General features: G+C 29.2%; 2 protein-coding genes across 2 annotated transcripts; both read right to left on the minus strand.

Annotated features, from left to right (window-relative positions):
- Positions 1-18,959: 18,959 nt before the first annotated feature.
- Positions 18,960-20,396, minus strand: ColSpa_10109 (putative transporter; the record flags this gene model as incomplete). The annotated part of the gene is made up of 1 exon (XM_049276321.1): positions 18,960-20,396. One exon carries the CDS (start codon positions 20,394-20,396, stop codon positions 18,960-18,962), a length of 1,437 nt encoding a protein of 478 aa, XP_049132278.1.
- Positions 20,397-22,466: 2,070 nt separating this feature from the next.
- On the minus strand, positions 22,467-23,056 carry ColSpa_10110 (transcription initiation factor TFIID subunit 14; the record flags this gene model as incomplete). Its single annotated transcript, XM_049276322.1, has 2 exons — positions 22,467-22,936; positions 22,996-23,056. 2 exons carry the CDS (start codon positions 23,054-23,056, stop codon positions 22,467-22,469), a joined length of 531 nt encoding a protein of 176 aa, XP_049132279.1.
- Positions 23,057-23,305: the final 249 nt, after the last annotated feature.

The following is a 23,305-nucleotide window of genomic DNA, read 5'->3' on the forward strand; positions in this document are numbered from 1 at the left end:
TACCTTTAACTTCCTTTATACTTATACCCTTATTTTATACAACAAAAATTTAACCTTACTAGGGAACATACCACATTAGCTAAGGGAATTTTAAGGAATACAGCTCTAAGGCAGCTACACCTTATACTTAGTAGTCTATATTCAGTAAAATAAAAGGACCGGCTTACTAGGCAAGTACTATACCTATCGCTATATTTTACACCACTACAGCTCCAAGCAAATCACAATCCTACCTTACTAATTGAAGGTTATTTCTAGTCTATATCCAACAAAGACTATATACCTTAAGCTGGAATTAAACCTAAGAGCTCTAATTAAGTTACCAATTCAATTAGTTAATCTAGAGGATAGCTAAACCACTAGACTAACTACTTTGTTATCTGGTGAAAGCTTCTTTAATTAAAGGCCCATATATATCTACAACCTAAGGTAACCACATAACACTATACTATTAATAACAACCCAACCACTTTTAAAGCCCATTTTTCAAAACAAATTCAACAGTACTATCAGAATACCAATATCTCTCTCCAATCAGCCAAAATCAACTAAAATCCTTATATTCCAATTAAATTCAAACCTAATTAATACTATAAAAAAAATCTATATACTACGCCTTTTTAGTAGCCTTAACTATAATATTTAAGTAACTAGATTTAAAGCTTTACTTATTAGTAAAGATATTAACTCTAGTCTTATAACCCCTCTAACTATACCTTCTTAACAAAAAAGTAATACAAAAGTATTAGCTTTTATAAAGCTATTTTATAAGAATTTCTCTTTAAGGGTTATAAAAGACTTTATAATAAGATATAAAGCCTAAAAGAAACTAAAAGATTTATATAAACTTATTAGTTTTATTAACAAATATCTTACTTATAAAAAGTTCTTTAATACCTCCTTAGAATCCTTTAGATCTATAGAAGAATACCTTAATAAGGTAAAAGAGCTTATAGATAACTTATCTTCTAAAGATATAGCTTTACTAAAATAAGTTATTATAGCTTAAGTATTAAATAATCTAAATAATAGTTATAAAGGTTTTATAACTAATATAACCTAAGCCTTTAGAAAGAATATAAATTCTTATATTATAAAATCTTTTTTTATAAATCTTATAGATAAAACAAAAAGAAAAAGTTTTTCTATAGTATTATATACTTTTACCTTTAAAAAAGAAATTAAAAAGCCTTAGAAAAAGACAAAAAGTGTTTACTATATATACTACAAGTTAAAAAACTATATAGTTAAAAACTATAACTTTTTACATCCTATTAAGGCCCTTAAAGGCTAGAAAAATAAGGATAATACTAAGGAAAAAGTCTTAAGGTAATAAAGGACTAATATAAAAAGAAATAAGCTCTATAAGGCCTAAAAGGCTTTAATAGCTAAAAAAGCTATAATAGAAGAAAAAGATTCAAAAGAATCAAATAAATTAAACATAAAAAATACATATATTATAGTTATAAGTAATATAGTTATAAATAACCCTTAATAAAAGAAAGAAAATAAAATAGACTTAGATTTTAAAGATATAAGTTATATAACCTCCTCTATAACAACTATAACTAATAATAAAATAAGTAATATAAATAAACCTATATATATAACTAAAAATAATGAATATATTACGTTCTACCTAGATACTACTACTACTATTAATATTATAAGTAATAAATCCTTATTTATAAAGACTACCTATATAAACAGGTATATTAACTAGGGAAATACAAAAAGAAAGAAAGTCTCTCTATAAGAAGATATAGCAATTTCTTTTTCTAATAATAATAATATATATATCCTTAAAGACTATTATTATATACCTAAAATAAGTATTAATCTTCTAAGTTAAAATAGACTAAAAAGACTTAAAATAGCCTCTTTTTTCTAAGATACAAAGGTATCTTTAATAAATATAAATAATAAAAGAACCCTTTATAAAAAAGAAATAAAAAACAATTTATATTACCTAAATATAAAGGTTTTAAATAAAAAGGATCTTAATAACTATAAAGAATATATAAATACTATAAATATAAGAAAAAAACCTTATAAATATAAAAAGATTATATATAATAAAGAGATTAATAATTATAAAAAGTGGCATAATAGACTAAGACACATAAATAGAAAAGTCTTAATACAACTTAAAAATAATATAAATATAACTAATAATATAATAAAAGAAGACTATACCTATAATACCTATATAAAAGCAAACTTTACTACTAAAGTTAATAAGTATTCTAATAACTATAATAAGGATTATAAATATATAGAAAAAGTCTCTTCTGATCTCTATGGACCTATAACACCTTCTACCTATAATAAATATTAATAGTTTATTATCTTCTTAGAAAGAAAATCTAGACTTATATCTATAAAACTACTTAGAACTAAAGAAGCAAAAGAAGTTAATACTACTATTCTAGAATATATAAATAAGAATAATATAAATAAGAATAAGATAAAAGACTTCAATACAGATAACAGTCTAGAATTTAATAATAATACTATAAATTATACCTATATAATTAAAGGGATAAATCATAATATAAAAGTACCTTATACTCACAAGCCTAACAGTATAATAGAAAAAGTAATAAGGACTATAACTAATAAAATAAAAGCTATGCTTTTACAGGCAAATTTACCTTTATATTTATAGGGAAAAGCTGCTTTAACAGCAGTAGATCTATATAATATAACCCCTCATAAAGCTCTTAACTATAAGACCCCTTATAAAATAGGTAATAATAATATAAAGCCTAATATTAATAATATAGTAACTTTTAGATCTATATATTACTATAAGAATAAGGATCCTAAGATAAAAAAGCTAAATAATAAGGCTATAAAAGCTATAATACTTAACTATAGAAATAATATATATAAAGTATATAATTTTCAAAAAAAAACTTCCTTTTAGACTAGAGATATAGTTATTCTAGAAAATCAGTTTATACCTCCTACTATTAATAATAATAATATAAATATAAATAATAATATAAATATAAATAATAAAAAAAATAGTAGTAATAATAAGATATCTCTACATAACTATAAAAGTAGAAGAGAAGACTTAAATCCTAGAGGTATAAATATAAAGCTAATAAATAATAATAATATAACAAATAATAATAATTATAATAATCATAATTATAATAATTATAATAATCATAATTGTAATAATTATAATAATAATAATAAATCCAAGATAATAGTAGAAATTCCTAAGCAGAATAATAATAAGCTTAAAGACTATAAATAAGTAGCAGACCAAGAAAGCGCTTTATATACTATAAAAGACTACCCTATAATTAAACCAATACTTTCCACTATAAATAATCAAAATAACAAGATAAATAGGTTTAATAAAGCTATATATATCCTTACTATAACAACAAATAAAGACCCTACTACCTATAAAAAAGCTATAATCTCTACTTCTAAAGATAAATAGATTCAAGCAATGGTTTTAGAGGTTAATAACTTACATAATATACATACTTAGATAATACTTCCTCTACCTAAAGGAATTAAGCCCTTAAAAAAAAGATAAGTATATAAATTAAAAACAGATATAAATAATAATCCATTAAAATATAAAGCTAGGTAAGTAGTACAAGGTTTTAATCAATATATAGGTATTAATTATCTAGAAACCTTTAGTACTACCTATAAACCTAAGAATTATAAAGCTATATTTATAATAAGAATAAAGCTAGGCTGGTTTTTTAGGCAATTTAATATCTCTAATGCCTTTTACTATACTAATATAAATAAAGAAATATGGGTAAAATTACCTACAGGTTTCTCTTATAACTATAAAACAAATACCCTAGAATATACAGATAATCTAACAGAAAAAGCTTTATATTATAAGCTTAAAAAGGCCTTATATAGTCTAAAACAGAGCCCTAGACTCTAGTATAAGTAGTTAAGATCTATAATTATAAAACTAGGCTTTAAAGAATCCCCTTATAATAAAAGTATCTTTATAGCTAATAATAATAATATAAGAGCTATAATAGCTTATTATATAGACAATATAATAATAGTAGCTCCTATAAATAAAGATATAGAATATTTCTATAATAATATAAATAAAGATTTACAGATATAAGACTTAGGAATTCTATATACGTTTTTAAAGAACAAAATATGTATAAATAAAGCAAATAAGATCTTATATATCTATCAAACCAAATATATAAATAAAATACTAGAAAAGTATAATAAAAAGGATACTTATCCTTATAATATGCCTATAAATCCTGCTATTAAGCTTAGGAAAAATATAAGGTAAATAACAAAAGAAGAAATAACTTAATATTAACAAGAGATAAAATCTCTATTCTTCTTAAGTCTTAAGACTAGGCTAGATATAATATATCCAGTTAATATATATGCTTGTTATATAAGTAACCTATCTAAAAAGCATTTTATTACGCTTAATAGAATATAAGGATATATAAATAAATATCCTAATCTAGGATTAATATATAACTATAATATTAATTTATAGTTAATTATATTTTCAGACTCTAATTAGGCTAGAGACTTAGATAATAGAATGTTTATTACTAGATATATAAGTACTTTAAGGTACTATAATATAATAAGCTAAAATAATATAAAATAAAAGACTATTATTTTATCTACTTATAAAGCTAAATATATAGCTTTATATAAAGCTATAAAGGAATCTATATACCTATATAACTCTTTTTTTTATATATATAATAACTTAAGGTTAAATATAACGTTAAATAAGCCTATTATTTTAATAGATAATAAGGCAACATAACATATAACAGAAAACCCAGAGCTTCATAAGAAATCTAAATATATAGATATAAAATATTACTTTTCTAGATAAGCTATCTATAATAATCAAGTCTCTTTATACTATATCTATACAAAGAATAATATAATAGATATATTTACTAAATCTATTAATAAAGAAGTATTTAAATACTTTATAGAGACTATAAATCTTAATAAAAAGGGGTTTTTACTTAAAGAAACTATAGATAATAAAGAAATACTTTCTAAAAAAAAAGTAATACAGCTTAAATACTAAGGTTTTCCCTTTATAAATTTTTTTTTTTCCTTTAAGGGTTTTTAACTATAACTATAACTATAACTATTTTTCTTAAAATTTTCCTTATATAAGGTTTTTATAAGTTTTTATATAAAATAAGTTATATTTATAACTTAGATATAACTTAAGGAGAAAACTAAGAGCCTGATTAATGATTGCGTTATAAGTGTAGTAATAGCTATACTGTAGTAAAAAATACCTTAGGTTAAAATTAAGTAGAGTTTCCTATATTATTAAGGCTTAAATTAGGTAATGTATTACTGTTATCCCTGTAGAGGTTATTATCCTTACCGCTTTCCCTTTTCTCTAGGCTAAATAAGCTTTATTTTTCTTTACTTTTATCTATATTATTATTTCTTATTAGATTACTATAAATAATTACTATAATTACCTATACCTCTATAATAAGTGATTAGTAAAACAAAGAAGGGCTTTCTATTAATATAAAGGGCTCTATTGTTGTTTAACTAATTACCCTAGCCTCTACTACTAATAAACAAAAGGACCTACTACGTTAATCAAAAAGAAAGCCAGTAAAGAAGTAATGGCTTAACAAAGAGGTTACTTAAGACGTTACTAAAGTCTATAATAAAGATAATAATAAAGAATATAATAAAGTTAATAATAAATCCTTAAACAATATATTACCTTTTCTTAAAGATTTATTTAGTTAATAAATACTAATATACTCTTATACTGTTTAGACTTTAGAGCTTACTTATTGCTTTATAGAAAAGCTTTTTGATCTATACTACAACAAAAACCTTAACACTAATAAGGTTACTATAAAAAAACTAGTCTTTAAAGATCTTATAGTATAAATCAATATTAAGGGCTAGTTTACTAGTCTTATAACTAATAAGTAAATAAAAAACAAATATAATAGTAAAAAAAAGAGGTTTTTTATCTAAATATTTATTGCCTATAAGTTAAGTAATACGTTTAATAAAGATAGTAGAAAGGTCTCTTATAGTAATAAGGTAAGAGAAAACTTCTTAATTACTTACTTAAAGCATAAGTAGGTTTTTAAAAAAGGGTTAGGACTACTAGATCTATATAAAGAGATATAAAGTATAAACACTAGGAAGAATAGCACTATATTATCAGTTAATAAGGTTATATATAGCTAGGAGACTAACTCTAAGGTAAATAAGAATAAAAAAGACGATAAAAATAATAACAATAACTTAAAGGATATACAGGAAAGTTAGTCTCTTTATATACTATTATAATCATTTATATTATTTCTTAGTACTCTTATATTTTCATAAAACTAGTAATTTAACAAATAATTCTAATAATAGTATATTTTTATTAGTAATAATAAGTTACTAAAAAAAAGACTTACTACTACTAAGATTAATACTTATATTAATAAATTAATATAAGAGCTTAGAAATAAATACTTTAGTAGTAAGAAGAAGGTACTAGAGTTAAAGTTATAGGAGAAGGAAAGAGAAAGAAGATAACTATTATAAGAAAAAGCTAAAGTTAATAAGGTAATAGAAGACCTTATAAGGTTTAAAAAAGATCTTAATTATAATGTTTATTTAGTTGTTTTAAACTAATTAATAATAAGGGAGAAGAAACTAGTAGTTTTAAGAGTAAAGTATTAGAATTTATTACTAAGTAATAAGTTAAAGAAGGTATATTATATAGAGGTTTATAAGCAGAAAGTTAGGTACTAGTAGTAGGATCTTTCTATTTATAGTAATCCTTTATAGTAATCCTTAGTACTAGCCTACTTATAGAAATATCTCTTAAGTAGTATTCTTATTTCTTCTTATAGTATCTCTCTTAACTGTTAGACTACGGTTCTCTTCCTAAAGCCTTATTAGACTACAGTTCTTTTCCTAAAGCCTTTTATAGTACTACTTAAGTATAAGCTTTTATATAGTAATTAAGCTAGTTTTTCTTTTTCCTTTATCTAAACTAGAACTAAAACCAGATGGCTCTTGTCTAAGAGACTAAAAAGACTTTAAAAGAGGTTAATAATAGTACTAGTCTTTACCTATTAGCTCTATAGCAAAAAGAATAGACTTAATATAGTCTATATCCTTCTTTATAATAGTAACTCTCTTAGTATAAATAATAGCTAACTAGATAGCTAGAAAGATATAGGTTAGTTATTATAGTAATTAATTATAGTAATTACATACCTTTAAATATAGCTATAAAATAAGTCTTAATAGCCTCCTAGAGTATGAAAATAGCTGTTTTTTAAAAGCAAAAGTTATCTTGTTAAGAAACATTATGTATAATCTCTTTATAAAAACGTTAAAAGGGTACCTTTACTATTAGAAGGTTAGTTAACTTCTAATATTTATGGATTTCGCAAAAAGTAATAGCTAAAAATAAATTAGTATTATAGTAATTACTTATAGTAATTAAGTAAGTACTTACTACTAGCCTTCTAGTGTTTTTTCTTTAAAGGAGTAGCTATAACCTTTTTAAGCGTTTTTTTAGTAGCCTTCTTAGCTAAGGGTTTCTTCACTAAGGCTTTAGTAGCAAAGGACTTTTTAGCGCTATTCTTTTTTACAAAAAGCTTTTTAGTACCCTTTTTTAAAGGGTATTTATAGAAAGCTTAGGCTACTAGTATTATAGTAAGTCTAAATAGTTAGTAATTTTTAAAAAAAATAGAATAAAGAAAGAAATAACTTATAGAAATTATTATTATTATTATTATTATTATTAAAAAAGAAAAAGTAAAGTTAAAAAAAAAGAAAAAAGGAAAATAAATAAAAGAATATAAGTAGGGTAAGTGTAATTAATAGTTAAGGAAAGTGTAAAAAATAAAGTGATTTATAGTTATCCCACTTATTATTTTCAACCTATTTTTACCTTTTCTTTTTTTTTAATTTTATTTTTTCTTTTTTAATAATAATAATAATAACTCTAAAAAAAAATCAATTTAAAGGTAAGAAACTAATTATTTTATTTATTCTAAAAATATTCTAACTTTTATTTAGTTTTTTATTTACTATTAAGAATATCTTCTTCTTAGCCTTTATAAGGTCTATTTATATTTATCTATTTATAGTAATTAATTATAGTAACTTAACTAATATTTCTCTAGGCTATCTACTAGGCTCTAGTGCTAGCATAAAGTAGAAGGCTAATAACAGCTACTCTGAGAATGTATATACTAAAAAAGCTTGTAAGCGCGTTAAGGAAATAATAGAGGAAATGAAAGAGCTTAAGAGAGCTAAAAAGTCCTTTATTGCCTAGAAAAATCATAAGTTAACTACTCTTAAGAAGTCCTAGCTATATATTAATAGTATAGCTTTAGTTAAGGCTAATATAAAGGCTAAGGTAATTAATAACATTACTACTATAGCGTAAATAACCTTCCTTTTATTTATTTTATACTTATTTTTAACCTTAAAAATAAGTAAATAAAAGGCAACTATCTAGGAATTATTACTACACGACTTAGTCTTTATTAGACCTCTTCTAGGAGCTAAGCCCTTATTTAGGTTAATAATAATAATTAAGTTATCTAGAATAACAATAATAATGATAACTAAGAGGAAATTCTTTTTTTTAGCCTAGAAAAGTAAATAGAAAAAAAGCTAACTAATCTTAAAGATTACTATAACTTTAAGGTTAGTTCTTCTTTTATTAAAAGCATTAACATTTAGCAAAAGATATAAGCACTTATTACTAAATATAAAAAGGTAAGTAATTACTATAAAAGATTACTATAAATCACTAATAAAACTAGGATCTTATTTACTAAAAGTACTACTATATAACCAACTACTAGTATATAGCTCTTAACCAGCTTTTTACTAAGGTTTATTACCTAAAGGTTTAACCTTCTATCTACCTTAAAGTTGCTTCTAAAGCAGGCTTTCTTCAGCCTAGTCAAAGTCTACCAGCTACTACAAATATTTTCATAAAAAAGAAATCTCTTTTCTAGTTAGTCCTAACTAAGCATTAGAAGGTCTTTACTTCTAGAGACTATAAGCTCTTAAAAATTATTTCTTATTTCTATTAAAAAAAAAATAAATAAAATTAAAATTTTATAACTAATAGACTTTACTAATTAATTATTTTTTAGGCAATTTACTCTCTAATACTACCCTACTATAGGTTAATAAAGTAAAAGTTTCCTCTATACTATTTAACGTTACTACTTAACTTAGGACTTTAAGCTAACTATTAAGTAGTTAGTTAAAGAGGTAAGCTGATTACTATAACTAATTACTATAAATTACTAATATAAATATAGGTTTAAAGCTCTCTTACTTTATTCTCTTAAAAGGAGATTCTTCCTAGTCTTATAAAAATGTAAGATAAAGTTACTCTTAACTTAGAGGTAACTATAGGATTTAGTTGCTTAATAATAAAGGCTTTTAAGCCTTTATAAGAGGTTTTACTACTTTATTTCCAGCTTTAGCTACCTATTAAGGTATACCTAACCTCTTAGAAGAAGGTTTCTAGTATAGCTTATAAGGCTATATAAGCTTATAACTTTAATTTTGTTAAAGAGATAACAAAGGATATTTAAAGGGAAAAGGTATAAATTATAGTAATCAGTTATAGTAATTCCTACTTCTTTTACGCTTACTACTGTTCTTACATTACTTTAGCTGTCTTTTTACGAATTTGTCTTATACTTTAACCTAAATACTACCTATTAGCCCTTTTATTAACTTTATTTATATTAAACTAGTTTTTTATATTACTATTATACCCCTTATTTTTAGTATAGTAAAGTAAAAAGTTATATAGGCCTATTACTATATAAATAATTTATACTTATATGTTTAAGTTATACTCTAAGGCTAAAGAGGCAATTATCTTCCATTTCTGTTTTAGGTAGCTAAATACCTGCTTAATAATTATTCAAAGACGATTATACTAAAGATTATATAACTTTTAAGCTATTTCTAGTAGTTTATTTATATCCCTAAAATCTTATAAATAGTAATAGGTTTTTAAATAAAGAATAATAATACTATTCTAGGTATTAAACCTTATATCCCCTAAGAAATACTAGCCTTCAAAGACTTTAAACCCTTTAATATTTATAAAATTAATTAAACTAGCATTATAAATTAACCCTTTAGCTCCAACAAATACAAATAAAAAGCTACCATTAAAACAAACAGCAGTAAAGACATTTTAAGAAACTATTCCCTTTTAACTATACTACTTCCCCTAAGTAGTAATAGAAATATATACACTAATAAGCATACTATTAACTACTCTAATATAACTAGTAAAATATTTACCTAGTTTTTTATTACCTTCAATTTCTCCTAAGACTTCAGCTTCTCTACAAAGAATAATATATACCTTATAAAGCTTTATAAAGTATAATAAAACTTCATTCTAGACTAAAAATACAATTAATTAACTAATACAAAAAAAATAAACAATAGCCTATTAGCTAAGATTACTACTATAAAATAAAATAAATAAATAAATAAGTACTTTTTACTTAATAAAGAGATTTTAAGATAACTATAAAGGTATATTATTTATAAGTTATCTTAATAATACTTAAAATTACCGTTTACTAAGGCAAAAAAGGTATAAGAAACAGTAGTTTAAACTAAAGAGAAGCTTCTAATATATTTAGTATATAGTTATAATACTACTATTATTAATAACCTTTCTTTTATTTTTATTTTTATTAGCTTAATGTCCTATTATAATAGCACTAGATATAACTACTATAATAAGATAATTAAATTTTATAATAAATTATTTATAGTAATTAATTATAGTAATAAGTAGTAAAGAGATAGTTTTTAAAGTATAGTAATAACTATAGTAATATTAATATAAGTTTTAAATACAATAAGAATTTATATAAGAAAATAAGGAATAACTAATAATTTATACTATATAAAGTCTCTTTTTACTAAAGTATATAGTAAATATGTAATAATATAAGGTTCTATAATCTAGAACTGTAATTATAATATACTCTCTTGTTTTAGGCCTAGTGTGACACAATTTGAGTTCAGAGGGTACTTATAGCTAGTGTTATTACACATTTGAAATTCTTATTGCACATTTCAGTTCTTACCGTAGTCATTAATCACGCCCTAAGAATTAAGAAGTAAAATTCTTATAATTCTTATATATAAATCTCTTTATAACTTTATAACTAAAAGTCCTATAAATATATAGTTATTTTTTCTAGATTCTTCTTGAAAAATAACCTATAAAAGTATATATTACTATATATAACTATACTAATATAAACTACTATAAACTAATATAGTCTACTGTATATAAACGTATATACTTCTAAGTATTATATATGCCGGCGCTTATACTTATCTATAGGCATATATAAGCATATATATATATATATAAGAAACTATAAGTACCTCTCGGCGCTTAGATATACGCTTAGATATACACTTAGATACTATACGTATCTAAGGGACTTTCTATATAACTAAGAGATATCCCCTCTACTTAGACAGTTTTTAACAACAACGAGAAAAAACGATACCTTAACGGTTAATATATATATATACCTTTTTTGTTTACCTTTATTCTTCTCTACTTTTCCTTGTAACTATTTATAAATAACCCCCTGTTATTCTTACTCTTACTAAGCTAAACTAGACAAGAATCTTTATTATACTATATATAGAATATAAAGTATATACTATAGCACTAAATAAACTAATTTTAACGTTATATAATATAAAATAACTACTAAATATAATATAGCTTTCTAAGAGGATTTAGAAGATAATTGTTAAAGCTAATATAATAATATTAATAGATATCTGTTAACGTATAAAGAAATAAGTATAAAAAGCAAAGTCTTATTATATACGTAGAAGAAGACTATGAATCCTAGATGCTAGGGAAATCCAGTTGATATTATATAGGTATTGTTTAAAGAAGAGATGACTACGTATATTATATATATTAATATAGAAATACTTTATTTTAGGTAATTAAAGGAAAACCTGATAATATTATTATATAAAGATTTTAATAAATAATCTACCTTCTAATAGAAAAAGGTCTATTATGCGTTTAAGGTAGAGTTTATATGACTTATTAAGCTAAAGGGATTTTAATTACTGCTAATAAGAAATATGAATTAATAGCTAGTTAAATTTATTAAGGAGATTAGGAGAAAGTTTAATGAGTAAGAAGAGTAGCTTTTTACTTATATAGTACTTATACTAAGTTATATAATTATAATAACTTAAATACTTGTTTAAAACCTTGAATTAACTTTACCTTAAAATATAGCTGAACTAATAATAGAGCTAATTAAACCTTTATATAATATATAGATAACTTAAATATTAATTATATAAGAGTAGTTATAATTAGCTTTAGGAAATATACCTCCTAGAATAAGATTTATATAAGAGGTTAAGAGTTTTTTATAAATCTAGGGTTATATAATACCTTTATATTAAAGAGATAACATTTATAACCTACTACTAAAATAAATAATCTAGAATAGATTATATAAGTTAACTATAATTTCAATCTTTTAAAAGGGATAGAGAAAGGATAGGAATTATATAGGTAAGCTATATAATATCCTATATAATAAGGTAAAGGTCTTTATTAGTTTTTATTAACGCCTTAGGATTACTAAAGACTAATACTATATAGTATTTTCTGATATCTTAGCTAATTATATAGAAGAGTTTTATCTCTATTATATTAGACTAATAAGGAAATAAGATAAGATATATAATATATTAAAAATATACTTTAATATTAATATTAACTATACTTTCTATTAGATAGATTAGATAAGTCTATTTTTTATATAAGTTAAATAAGATAATCTAGACAAGAATCTAATAAATATATTAGAGATACTCTTAGATAAGATACCTCTTATATAATAGGTACTTAGCCTAGGTTTTTAAAAGGAGATTATACTTTATATATAAGTTACCTAAGCGTATAGAGGTATACTAGAGCTAAAAACTACTCTAAGTAATCTTAAAGTATATTACACATATAAGTAATTCTTTTCTAGTCTAAGAGTATTACTATAAGTCGCTTTAGATAGGAAGTCTATATTATATGATATTAACTTTGTGGATAGAAGGTACTCTAATAATAAGGGTTACTTATAACTATTATATAATAGACTATTAGATGATAGAGGATCTTTTTAATAACTTTGGAAAGGTTAACCTTTATTATAACTTAGGTTTAATTATGTAATATCTAAGAAAAGATGTTTTATATATAAAAAGGAGAGTTATTAGTCTATGAATTATTTAGATAAAGAATATAATTATATAAAAGACTAATACCTTTAAGTATATAGTATACTTAAATAAGAACTATAAAGAGATTTTATTTTATACCTTTTTGACTTTAAAAGAGAAAACTTAGTAAATAAATTATGTAATAAAGAGGGAGAATTTATAGGAGATAAAGAGATATTAGCTTTTTTAATGTTTTTTTTATTCTTTTATTATATAATAAAAGAAAATATTTTTTTATTACTAAAGATATTAAAAGCCTATTAATTTTTATTATATAATTCTTATATCTTATTATACTAAGAAGAACTATAGGATATAGGAGTAGTAAAGTTCTTTATTGTAGGGAAACTTTAAGTCCTTGTATACCTATAGGAGAACCCTTGTATAGTAATATCCTAGGGACTAGGATTAGTAAACGTATAATTTAAGGTAAGTAACTTAATTATATTAGTTAGTATTATAGAAATGGAGAATTAGCTTAGAAAGGTTATATATTATATTCTTAATGCTTTTACTTTGTTTTTGTTTTTATTATATAATATAGATAAGTTAAGTGTATATTTTAATAATATAAATAACGTGATTGTATAGTAAAATAGAAAACTTATTTTAGTTATATAGAAATAAGGTTACTTATTCTTTAACCTTAGTTATATAGAGGCTAGTATGTTCTTTATAAAAGAATAACTTTAAAGGCTTTATAGATAATTTAGATATCCTTGTATAGACCGTTTTTATTACCTTTTAAAGAAGACTAGGTATTATAATATTAATATTAATATTTTAAAAAAAGTCTAGAAGTTTTATTATTATTATTAATTATATAACTTAATACTAAAGAGGTTTAAGTTTATACTTAAAGATAAAAGCTATTTTAATTATAAGATAATTATAGATATTATATAACTAAGAGATAAGAACGCCTTATATGTTATTAATATAAAGATAAGCTTTTAAGGAGTTACCTTCTTAAAGTCCTTATCTACATAAGATATATAGAATACACTTTATAAGTACTAGATTAGTATATATGTTGATTTACTAGACTATATTATATATAACCTAGGTATAAACTTTGTATTAGTAGAATTTAGGAACTATACTAATATTATAGGTATATTATATAAAGAAATGCTAGTAGAAGCCTACTAGGTAGTAGGTAAGATAAAAAGAGCTTATGCTTTTTTGAGGCGTATATATAATATCTTGTATACTAAGCTTAGGTATAACATAGACAAGGAAACTATTCTCTAGATAGCTGTGAAGGTATTGAACGACATAGCTGGTCTATATGGTATTATACTTATACTACTTGTTTTTAGTATATATCTAAGAATTAATAAGGATTTACTTTTATTACTTAAAATCACCTAAAGGGTAGAAGTAATCCAGAAGGTAATAAAAATGCTTTAAAGTATTTATGTAGAAGTAGAGATTAATTATGTAATTAACACTAGAAATAGCCTTAATCTCTAGAGTATATTATTACTATTAATCCAAAGTAAGGTTCTAGTATAAAGAGAAAATAAGAGATGGACTAGACTATACGAAGTCTAGGCTATAGAAGGCTATATAGTAATAGTTAAAATAGTTAATAGTCCTATATAGTTTTATGTAACACATATTAAACCATACTATTAAAATATAGTATAGTTAGATTCAGATATTATATAACTTATTTCTTAGAAACAACTAAATAAGAGAAAAAGACTAAAAAAAAGCTAAAAAAGAGCTATATAATAATTACTATATACTAATTAAGTATTTTTATTTTAGAAAAAAAAAGACTATAAAGAGTTAATAGAAAAGTTATAGCTTAATAATATAATTATAATACTAGGTGCTTTATATAAAGAATTAGACTAAATAAAAATAAATAACCTTATTAACTAGGGAGTCTTTACCTTTATACTATATAATCTAAAAGAGTATAATTACCTTTATATTTATAAGATATGGATAGTATAAGAGATTAAGAACTTGTTATTTAAGCTATATAAGAAGTTAAGACTTGTTATATAAGGGTATAAAGACTAGGAAAAAGAAGAACTCTTAACCTAGGTATTTACTATCTAATAGATAAGCTAAAGGCTTATACTTATAATTAGACTTACCCTTGTGTAAGACTATAAATACAAAGGGGAACTTAGAGACATAACTTAGGTATATATATAGTTAGATAATCGTTTAACTAGAACAATTATTATATAATTACTTAAGGAGTTAGAAGATAAATACCCTAAGAATATACTTCTTTATATCTTAAAACCACTATATAGCCTAACAAAGTTAGGCCTATATTAGTACAAAACCTATTCTAAGTATTACAAGAAAGATCTAAAGATAATAAAATTAATATATAATTTATACTTATTATATATAATAAAAGGACTAGATACCTTTAGGATTATAGCTATATAGATAGATAATACACTTAGCTTTACTATACTTGCTTTCTTTTAAAGAGAAAAAGAAGAGCTAAAAAGAAAAGGACTTTATATAAAACTAAAGACTACTTTATTACTTAATAGTAAAATTAACTTTAATAAGGAAAGAATTTAATTATATAATAACTATATTACTTTTACTTAAAAAGGCTAAATAAAATACTTGAAACTTGTTAATCTTAATATATATAATATATATTAGTAGTATGTTTCCTAAAAGGTAAGAGGAGTATACCTTGTATTTATCTGTTAACTAGAAGCATTATATAACCTATTAACTATAGCCTAAACTAAGGAGCCTAATAAAAAGGATATTAAAGCTTTAAATATATAACTTTAGTAGTAAATTAATAACTTTATATAAGGTCTTATATATATTCCTCTTGATCTCTATTATATAAAGATATATATCTTTATAGATAAATCATTTATAAATAACTTAGATCTATTATTATAACTTAGATTTGTTATTATACTAGCTAAGGAAATAGCTTATATAATAATAAACTTCTAGATTAAAAGAAATATTATATACTAGAGTTTAATAAAGTATAAGAGAATTATATAAAGTATACTTATAAGCGAGTTATATAAGATAACTACAGGATTTAATAGTAGGATATCTCTTAGTATAATACTTACTAAGATCCTTTGTATATTATAACTCCTAAGGATTCTAGTTATTATTTATTTAGACTCACGATCTCTATATAAGTACCTTATATAACTAGGTATAATAAATAAAAAGAGGCTTATAATTAATATTATAAGTCTATATAAGTTATATAAAAAGAAAAAGATCTTAGAAGTAAAATAGATTAATAAAAAAAATAACTTTACTAACGCTTTTACTAAAAAATCACTAAACTTAGTACTTAGATAATTAATTATAATAAACATATTAAGGATTTAAATTAAGGTATATATTAAAAGATTAAGAGAAAATACTTAATAATTAATTTATATAACCTTACTACTATATATTATTAACTATTTAAAAACAAAATATAACTTTAAAAAGGTATTTAATATACTTAACTACTACTAATACTAATCTTAATATTAGATTATACTTTTATTATATCTATAACCTTCTTAAATTACTATATTATATAATTTATTTGATTATTATATAAGATTTCAAGAAAAAAAAGTTATATAATTACTTTTTATTAATAACTATAAGGCTAACAGAAGTGCTAAAGAAGTAACTACCCTTGTTAATATTCTTACTAAGCTTACTGCTAAGCGTATAAAGCTTATAAGCATTAATGACGTTAAGAGCCTTATAGTTACTAGGGCCGCTATTATTATTATCATTATTATTGCCTAGGTTATTAAACAAATCAATATCTTAACTATAGTAGGTGTAGTAAGCGCTATGTAACTGCTAGATGCATTTAGCGTAGGTATTACCCTGAAAAATAAAAATACAGGTGTATTAGCAGAAGCACAGAGAGTTAGTAGTTACGTATTTATTACTACAGGTAATAGCTATATAACTATAAGACTAAACCAAGACTATAAGGAAGTAGCTTTAGCAGTAAATAATGCTAGTAATAAACTACTAGACAGAAGTATTACTAGTAACGTAGATCTTAATATTACGTAACAGCATGTTAATAATAAGACACTCCTTATCCTATAATCAAGGTTAACGTATAAAAACAAAATAAGAACAAAAGTAATATATATTAATAGCTAAAGCTAACAAAAGAGTATAATTATTAGTATTATTAGTTAAAAGATAAAGCTAATAACTATTAAACGTATTAGTATATATACTAATATTACTAAAGATTAAATTACTAAGGGTAATAAGAGATATAATAAATTAATTATATAAAGTATTATTAATAAATTAATAAAAGGAAATATATAAAAGGAAATCTTATATATAAGTAATTATTATTAGAGTTAATTAAAAAAAAAGGGGAAAATTATTATTAATTAATTATATAAAAAAACAATATATATAAAAAATAAAAAATAAAAAAAAGAAAAAAAAAAAATAAGTAAAAAGGGTTTTAAATACCTAAAGTTACTATATAAAAAAAAGAAAGTATATTAATAGTAGAAGTAGAAGTAAAGTTAATAAGAAAAGAAGAAACTTTATTAACATGTAATTTATTTACTTAACTAAGTAAGAAAAGAATAGATAGTTGCCTAGAGTTTTAATATTAGTGATTTATTATATAACACAAGTAGCTTAACCTATAGGATTATATAATAAGGTTATTAATATCATAATCAGTATAACTTAATTAAATACTATAAAGAGTTATATAGTTATAAAAAAAAAAGTTGTAAGTATTAGAATAATAGTACTAGCTAGTTATACAACACGCATAACTTAAGGACATACATCATAACAGAGAGCACAAACTAGATATTTAGCCCTTAGTTATCTATTAAGGGGATTAAAAGTATATTCATACTAAACTAACTTAAGGATATATAAGATCATATATCTTATATATAAAAACTAAGTCTTATAGTTAGAAAAATAATTACAGAAAATATATCTTTAGTTCACTCTAACTTTAACCCAAGTATGATTGTACAAACGGGTTCTCTTAGGAAGAGAGAATCCATTCAACATTACCTTTGTTTTCGGGTTGCTCACGGTCCCAAAAGGGTCACGTTGCGGTCTAGCCAGCAAGAAGCCAGACGCATAAAGCAGACCTATGCGGAGAAAGTGTTTCTCACAGAAGCTTAAAAGCAGAAAGATGCACGAACATATTGGAGCAGAAAACTGTTGGTATCAAGGATGAGGAGATCGCGCGCCTCACAGGTGGAAGAAACCGTCGTCTGGTAGCAACAGGTAGCTCTTGGAAATGTGCATCTCATGCAGTTTGCACGTAAGATGACATTTGCACCCAGCCATTGTTCGACACTGCGGTTGTGACACTAGTAACACCAGACTTTGGATACACCTAACCACCACTGTAAACGGGAAGTATGCTTGGAATCAGTTCATACAATCCTGAAGGTCTAGTCCTTCATCTTTAGAATGATACTGATACAATGTGCCGAAAGTCGCGACCGCCCACTCAGGGGTGTATCATGTCTTCGTGCAAGTCCGAGCCGTCTAGATCTTAGTCTCCGAGATCCATGACCGGCATCCATATCCCTAGAAATCCGCCATCATATATCATAACCCATCACGGGAAAGCCTCATCTCACTCTCTCAAGCTCAAAGTCTTCGTCCCTCCCACCGTCCATGTCCGCCAACATCGGAACGGCTTCGGTGTCTCGGACGTTCGCGACTTCCACATCCGCCACGGCGTCCCTCTTCGTTGCGGGCGTCCTCTTGGTCAGGACGACCCACAGCGCGCTCCCGATGATAAGCCCGCAGCCAGCAAGACTCATCCATCCCATCACGTTCCCGAAGATGAATCGGTCGAAGCCCGCGGCGAAGAGCATGTGCGTGTACACCATGGCATTCGCCCTGTTTGAGCGATCCGTCCCCAGCCCCGCCGTCATGAGGAACTGCATGATGAACCCGAACATCCCCAACAGCAGCATGAAGAGCCACTGCCGTCCCGTTTGGGGCAGACCCCACTGCAGCGCGGGCTGCCCGATGTCGAGCAGCGGCGCGGCGGTGAGCACGATGGTGCAGACGATGGTGCTCAACGTCGAAAAGTAGTTCACGGAGAGCAGCGGGTGCGCGCGCTTCCCGATCCACCGAATCGACGTGAACGCCCCTGCGGCGCCGAAAACGCCGACTATTGCAACCCCAATGGCCGTCAGCCGCTCCGCCGTCGTAGTCTGGTGGTTCAGACCAGGCAGCGTCGAGGTCATGGTGCCGTTGTTCGAGGCGTGCTGTTCCGGCACGGTGGCGGCAGCGGAGGACGTCGAGTCGCCGGAGAAGAGCGAGGTCGGATGGGCGATGAGGACGACACCGAAGAATGCGATCACCGTACCGATCTGCTCGTTGCGGGTGAAGGGCTCACGGAAGGCGAGGTAGCAGATGTAGCCGGCGACACTTGGGGCCAGGAAGGTAATGACAGTTGCCTCAGCAAGTGGGAGGTACATCATCGAGTACCACATGCCAAAGATGCCGAAGAAGCCCGTCACGCCTCTCACGACGAGGAGCCACCTGATATCCCTCTTGCCGAAGGGGAAGTCAGGGGTCTTCATGTAGTACATGTAGGCACAACAGCAGATCATAGTAACGCTTTGCCTGGCGAAGAGGACTTGGAGCGGGTGCATGCCCTCGCCTTCAAGCTCGAGGAGTCGTGCCGTCAGGTTCATGAGGGCGCCGAAAAGTTGTGATAGGGCCACCAAGACGACGCCCTTGTTGACCAGCCAAAACTGCTCCAGTTTCGTCGTCTGCTTGAGCGGCTGTATCGTCGGCGGAGGGTGGCTCGCTCCTGGTAATGGTGAGACCCTTCCATTCTGAAATGGGCTGGCCGAAAATCTTCTGAGTGAATCCGGGTCTGGCAGTGTCGAGATTCCCTTAGTGTGGTCGTGTGACCAAGACGCCTTGCCGTCTATTGAGAGGTTGTGATAGGCTTCATCTGTGTTTTCTAACGTATCATCCAACCTCGTCTTCGCCCCGGGGCTCTGAGGAACCGGGAGGCTGTCATTGTTGGGCTTCTGTTCGGACATGACGACTGTGTGAAGTCATGTCTATAGCTCCAAGGTCAAGCGCGGTATAAATAAGCCCGAAGTGGCGTAGGAGATTGGGCTGACAACGAGCAGGACAACAGAAACGGAAAAGTTCTATCCCTATGTATCAGAATTTCGAAGACAATTTCAACTCTTCACTTGAAGAAGAAGAAGAAAAAAGGAAATCTTGACCGTGGCAAGAAGCGGGGTGTAGTGAAAAAAAGGTGCAGAACCCAAGGGACTCCCCACGGTTCGTCGGGAGTGGGGAGGCCGGAGTAGATGTACGGTGGGCCTGTCTGTCATCAGTCACTCGTGGTCGGTGGAGGTGCGTGGAGGGTCGAAGAGCAGCGCAATGTGTTGGTCGATTGCGTACGGCGGCGAGCCACATGCTTCATAACCCACCACCATCGTTCTCCCACCCTTGCTCTCTGCTGCCTGGCTAGAGTCTTGTGAGTGGCTGTCTAGGTGCGTGAAGGGCCAGAGGGGACCACCAAACAGCCGAATGGGGCCGAAAGGAGGAAGCGTAGGGGAATGGTCCAGAGTCAGCGAATGCAGAAGTGCGGATTTGCTGGACGAGGGAATAGAGCTGCGGGTGGGGTGGATTCTCCCGGGCCTTCGAACGGTCGTGACCCAACCCACTTGCCCGCTTGGGAAGACGCCCAGAAGCGTCAAGAGCGTGGATGAGCGAACCAACCCCAACCAACCAACCAGCCAGCCAACCACCGCTAGTCCGGCGCAAACTCGCGCGCTTTTGGTTTCGCTGACGCGCCGCCGAGCCCGGAAACAGAAACGGGGTGATGCAGACAAGACTGCATGACCACCCATCCTTCTGCTTCTCGCCCCCGACATCGCAGCACACCACATTTTCCTGAGAAGGAAGCTAGGGAAGGGCCTGAAGCATCCTGCAGGTGTAAAAAAAAAGCCGGATGTCGTTTGCCGGGGGGGCCAGTCCACTTTCTCGGCGCGGCTCCACCCGCACCAATCCCGAGACCGGCGGAGGTTCCGGCGGCGGTTCGGAGATTTCGGATAGAGAGCCCGCGTTTCTTGCCTACCTTTGGTCTTGAAGTTTAGCTGTTGAGCGTAGGTGTGCACGGGTGAGCGGCTGAATCTTGACGTCCCGTTGCATCAGTTCAATAGCATTGTCTTCGTATCTGTCTGAGGAGTAAAGGGCCATGGCATACAAAGTTTACGAGACGTTGTACAATACTTTTTATGTATGATCAAACACGGTGCAACTGCCCGGGATAAGTGGTTGTGACATTCGTCTTTTGAACCTTACGCGGTCGAGGATGTCTCTTGCAACCCAAAACCATGTGTAACCTGCCGAAAAAGGTGTAACCTTTTCCAATGTATATACTAAACATGCCATACGTCGTTTCCACCGTCATTCTCATTAATCCTACAGGTCCAAGACAAGGCATTCCGAGAACCAACGAGGACTCGAGACTGAAGAGGCAGATCGCTTTATAAGTTGTTCAAGTGCTTAAAGCAAGAAAACAACTGCAGCGCATTCGCCCAGAGGAGCAAGAATAAAGAAAACCAAAAACATATATGGATGGCAAAACAGAACGAAACATGCGACAAAAGGCGAAGTACGAACGGATGGTTCTCGGTGGCTGTCTGGTGATGAAAAAGGCCCTACGGCCTCGTTCTGACCTGTCCATCCACCATCTACGTCGCTCCCCTACGGAAAACGAGAACGCGCTAGTTTTAAGAACCCTATCGCCGTCACCACCGGTCGCCCAGACTTAACGATGAAGACGCAAGGCTGCCCGCCCAGTTCGGTTCCGCAGATTTTGGCTAGCTTCCGAAGCAGTCCCGCCATCCTGATGAGAATGCGACTCACGCTATAAGTTTGACACTCTTGCTGTACAGACCATATTATTGATTATTTTGTCATTCTCGTGGTCGGTTTCCTTTTCCCAGCCATTTCCATAATGGAACCCTCTAAACCAATGCCCATGTCGGTTCATCCACAAAAAAAAAAGATAAAAACGCCAATCGCTATGCCGTGTCCTAAATAGCATGAGTCTGATTCTGTTCCCGCCTGCCGTTGCGATGCCTCGCAGCTCACTTCCCTTCCCCATCAAGTCGCACCCTCTTCGCCGGCCGTCCCGCAACCTCGCTCTCGGCATCGGCATCATCGTCCGCCTCGCCGAGTTCCTCTTCCTGCTTTGCCGCCACTTCCGCCGCGGTGGAAGGCTCGCCCGTCCCGTTCGCTGGCTTGTCCTTCTTATGCTCCTGATCCGCCGCGTCCTTCATGAGCACGGCCTCGTCGTCCTTTGTGAAGATCTTCTTGGCCGATTCGATCTCGCCCTTCTTCTCGAAGACTTCCTGAACCTTGCCGAGGAAGGCGTCGTTCTTGCGGAACGCGAATTCAAAGTCCTCGTACTTGACCTTTTGACGGCCCGCGTAGTTGGCCGCGCGCGTCGCCTCGAAGGCCATGCCCTGGATGAACTCGGTCACGATCTCGTCGAGCACGCGGATCGTCTCGGGGAGCGGGTTCCGGACGTCGCCATGGGCGTAGAGGAGCTGTGCCACTTGCAGGGGGTTAGCCTAGCTTCTTTCGGTATTCTGAATTGGCGCGGAAGGAACGTACACTCGTTGTGGCTGAAGTTCATCTTGCCAACATTTTTGGCGGCGCGGGCGCGAGGCTCCATGATGGGCAGGTTTGGCTTCGGGGTGCGCCGTGGGATTCGGTAACGTCTCGCTGGCGAGGGTTTGGTCTCTAGAGAAGACCGGAAAGGGGATTTTGAAAGGCTTTCTGATAAGGATCGGTAGTGTCGGGTTCAGGCCGCGAGAGGGGGTTGAAAATAGCTAGGTCGTGCAAGAAGATCGCCAAGGTCGCGATTCACAGTGACAGACTTCATGTCGCACAGGGTAGGAACAGCTTGGCTTATCTTATCGAT

The sequence above is a fragment of the Colletotrichum spaethianum genome (assembly GCF_022836535.1).
Source record: "Colletotrichum spaethianum MAFF 239500 DNA, contig33, whole genome shotgun sequence".
NCBI classification, from domain to species: Eukaryota; Fungi; Ascomycota; class Sordariomycetes; order Glomerellales; family Glomerellaceae; genus Colletotrichum; species Colletotrichum spaethianum.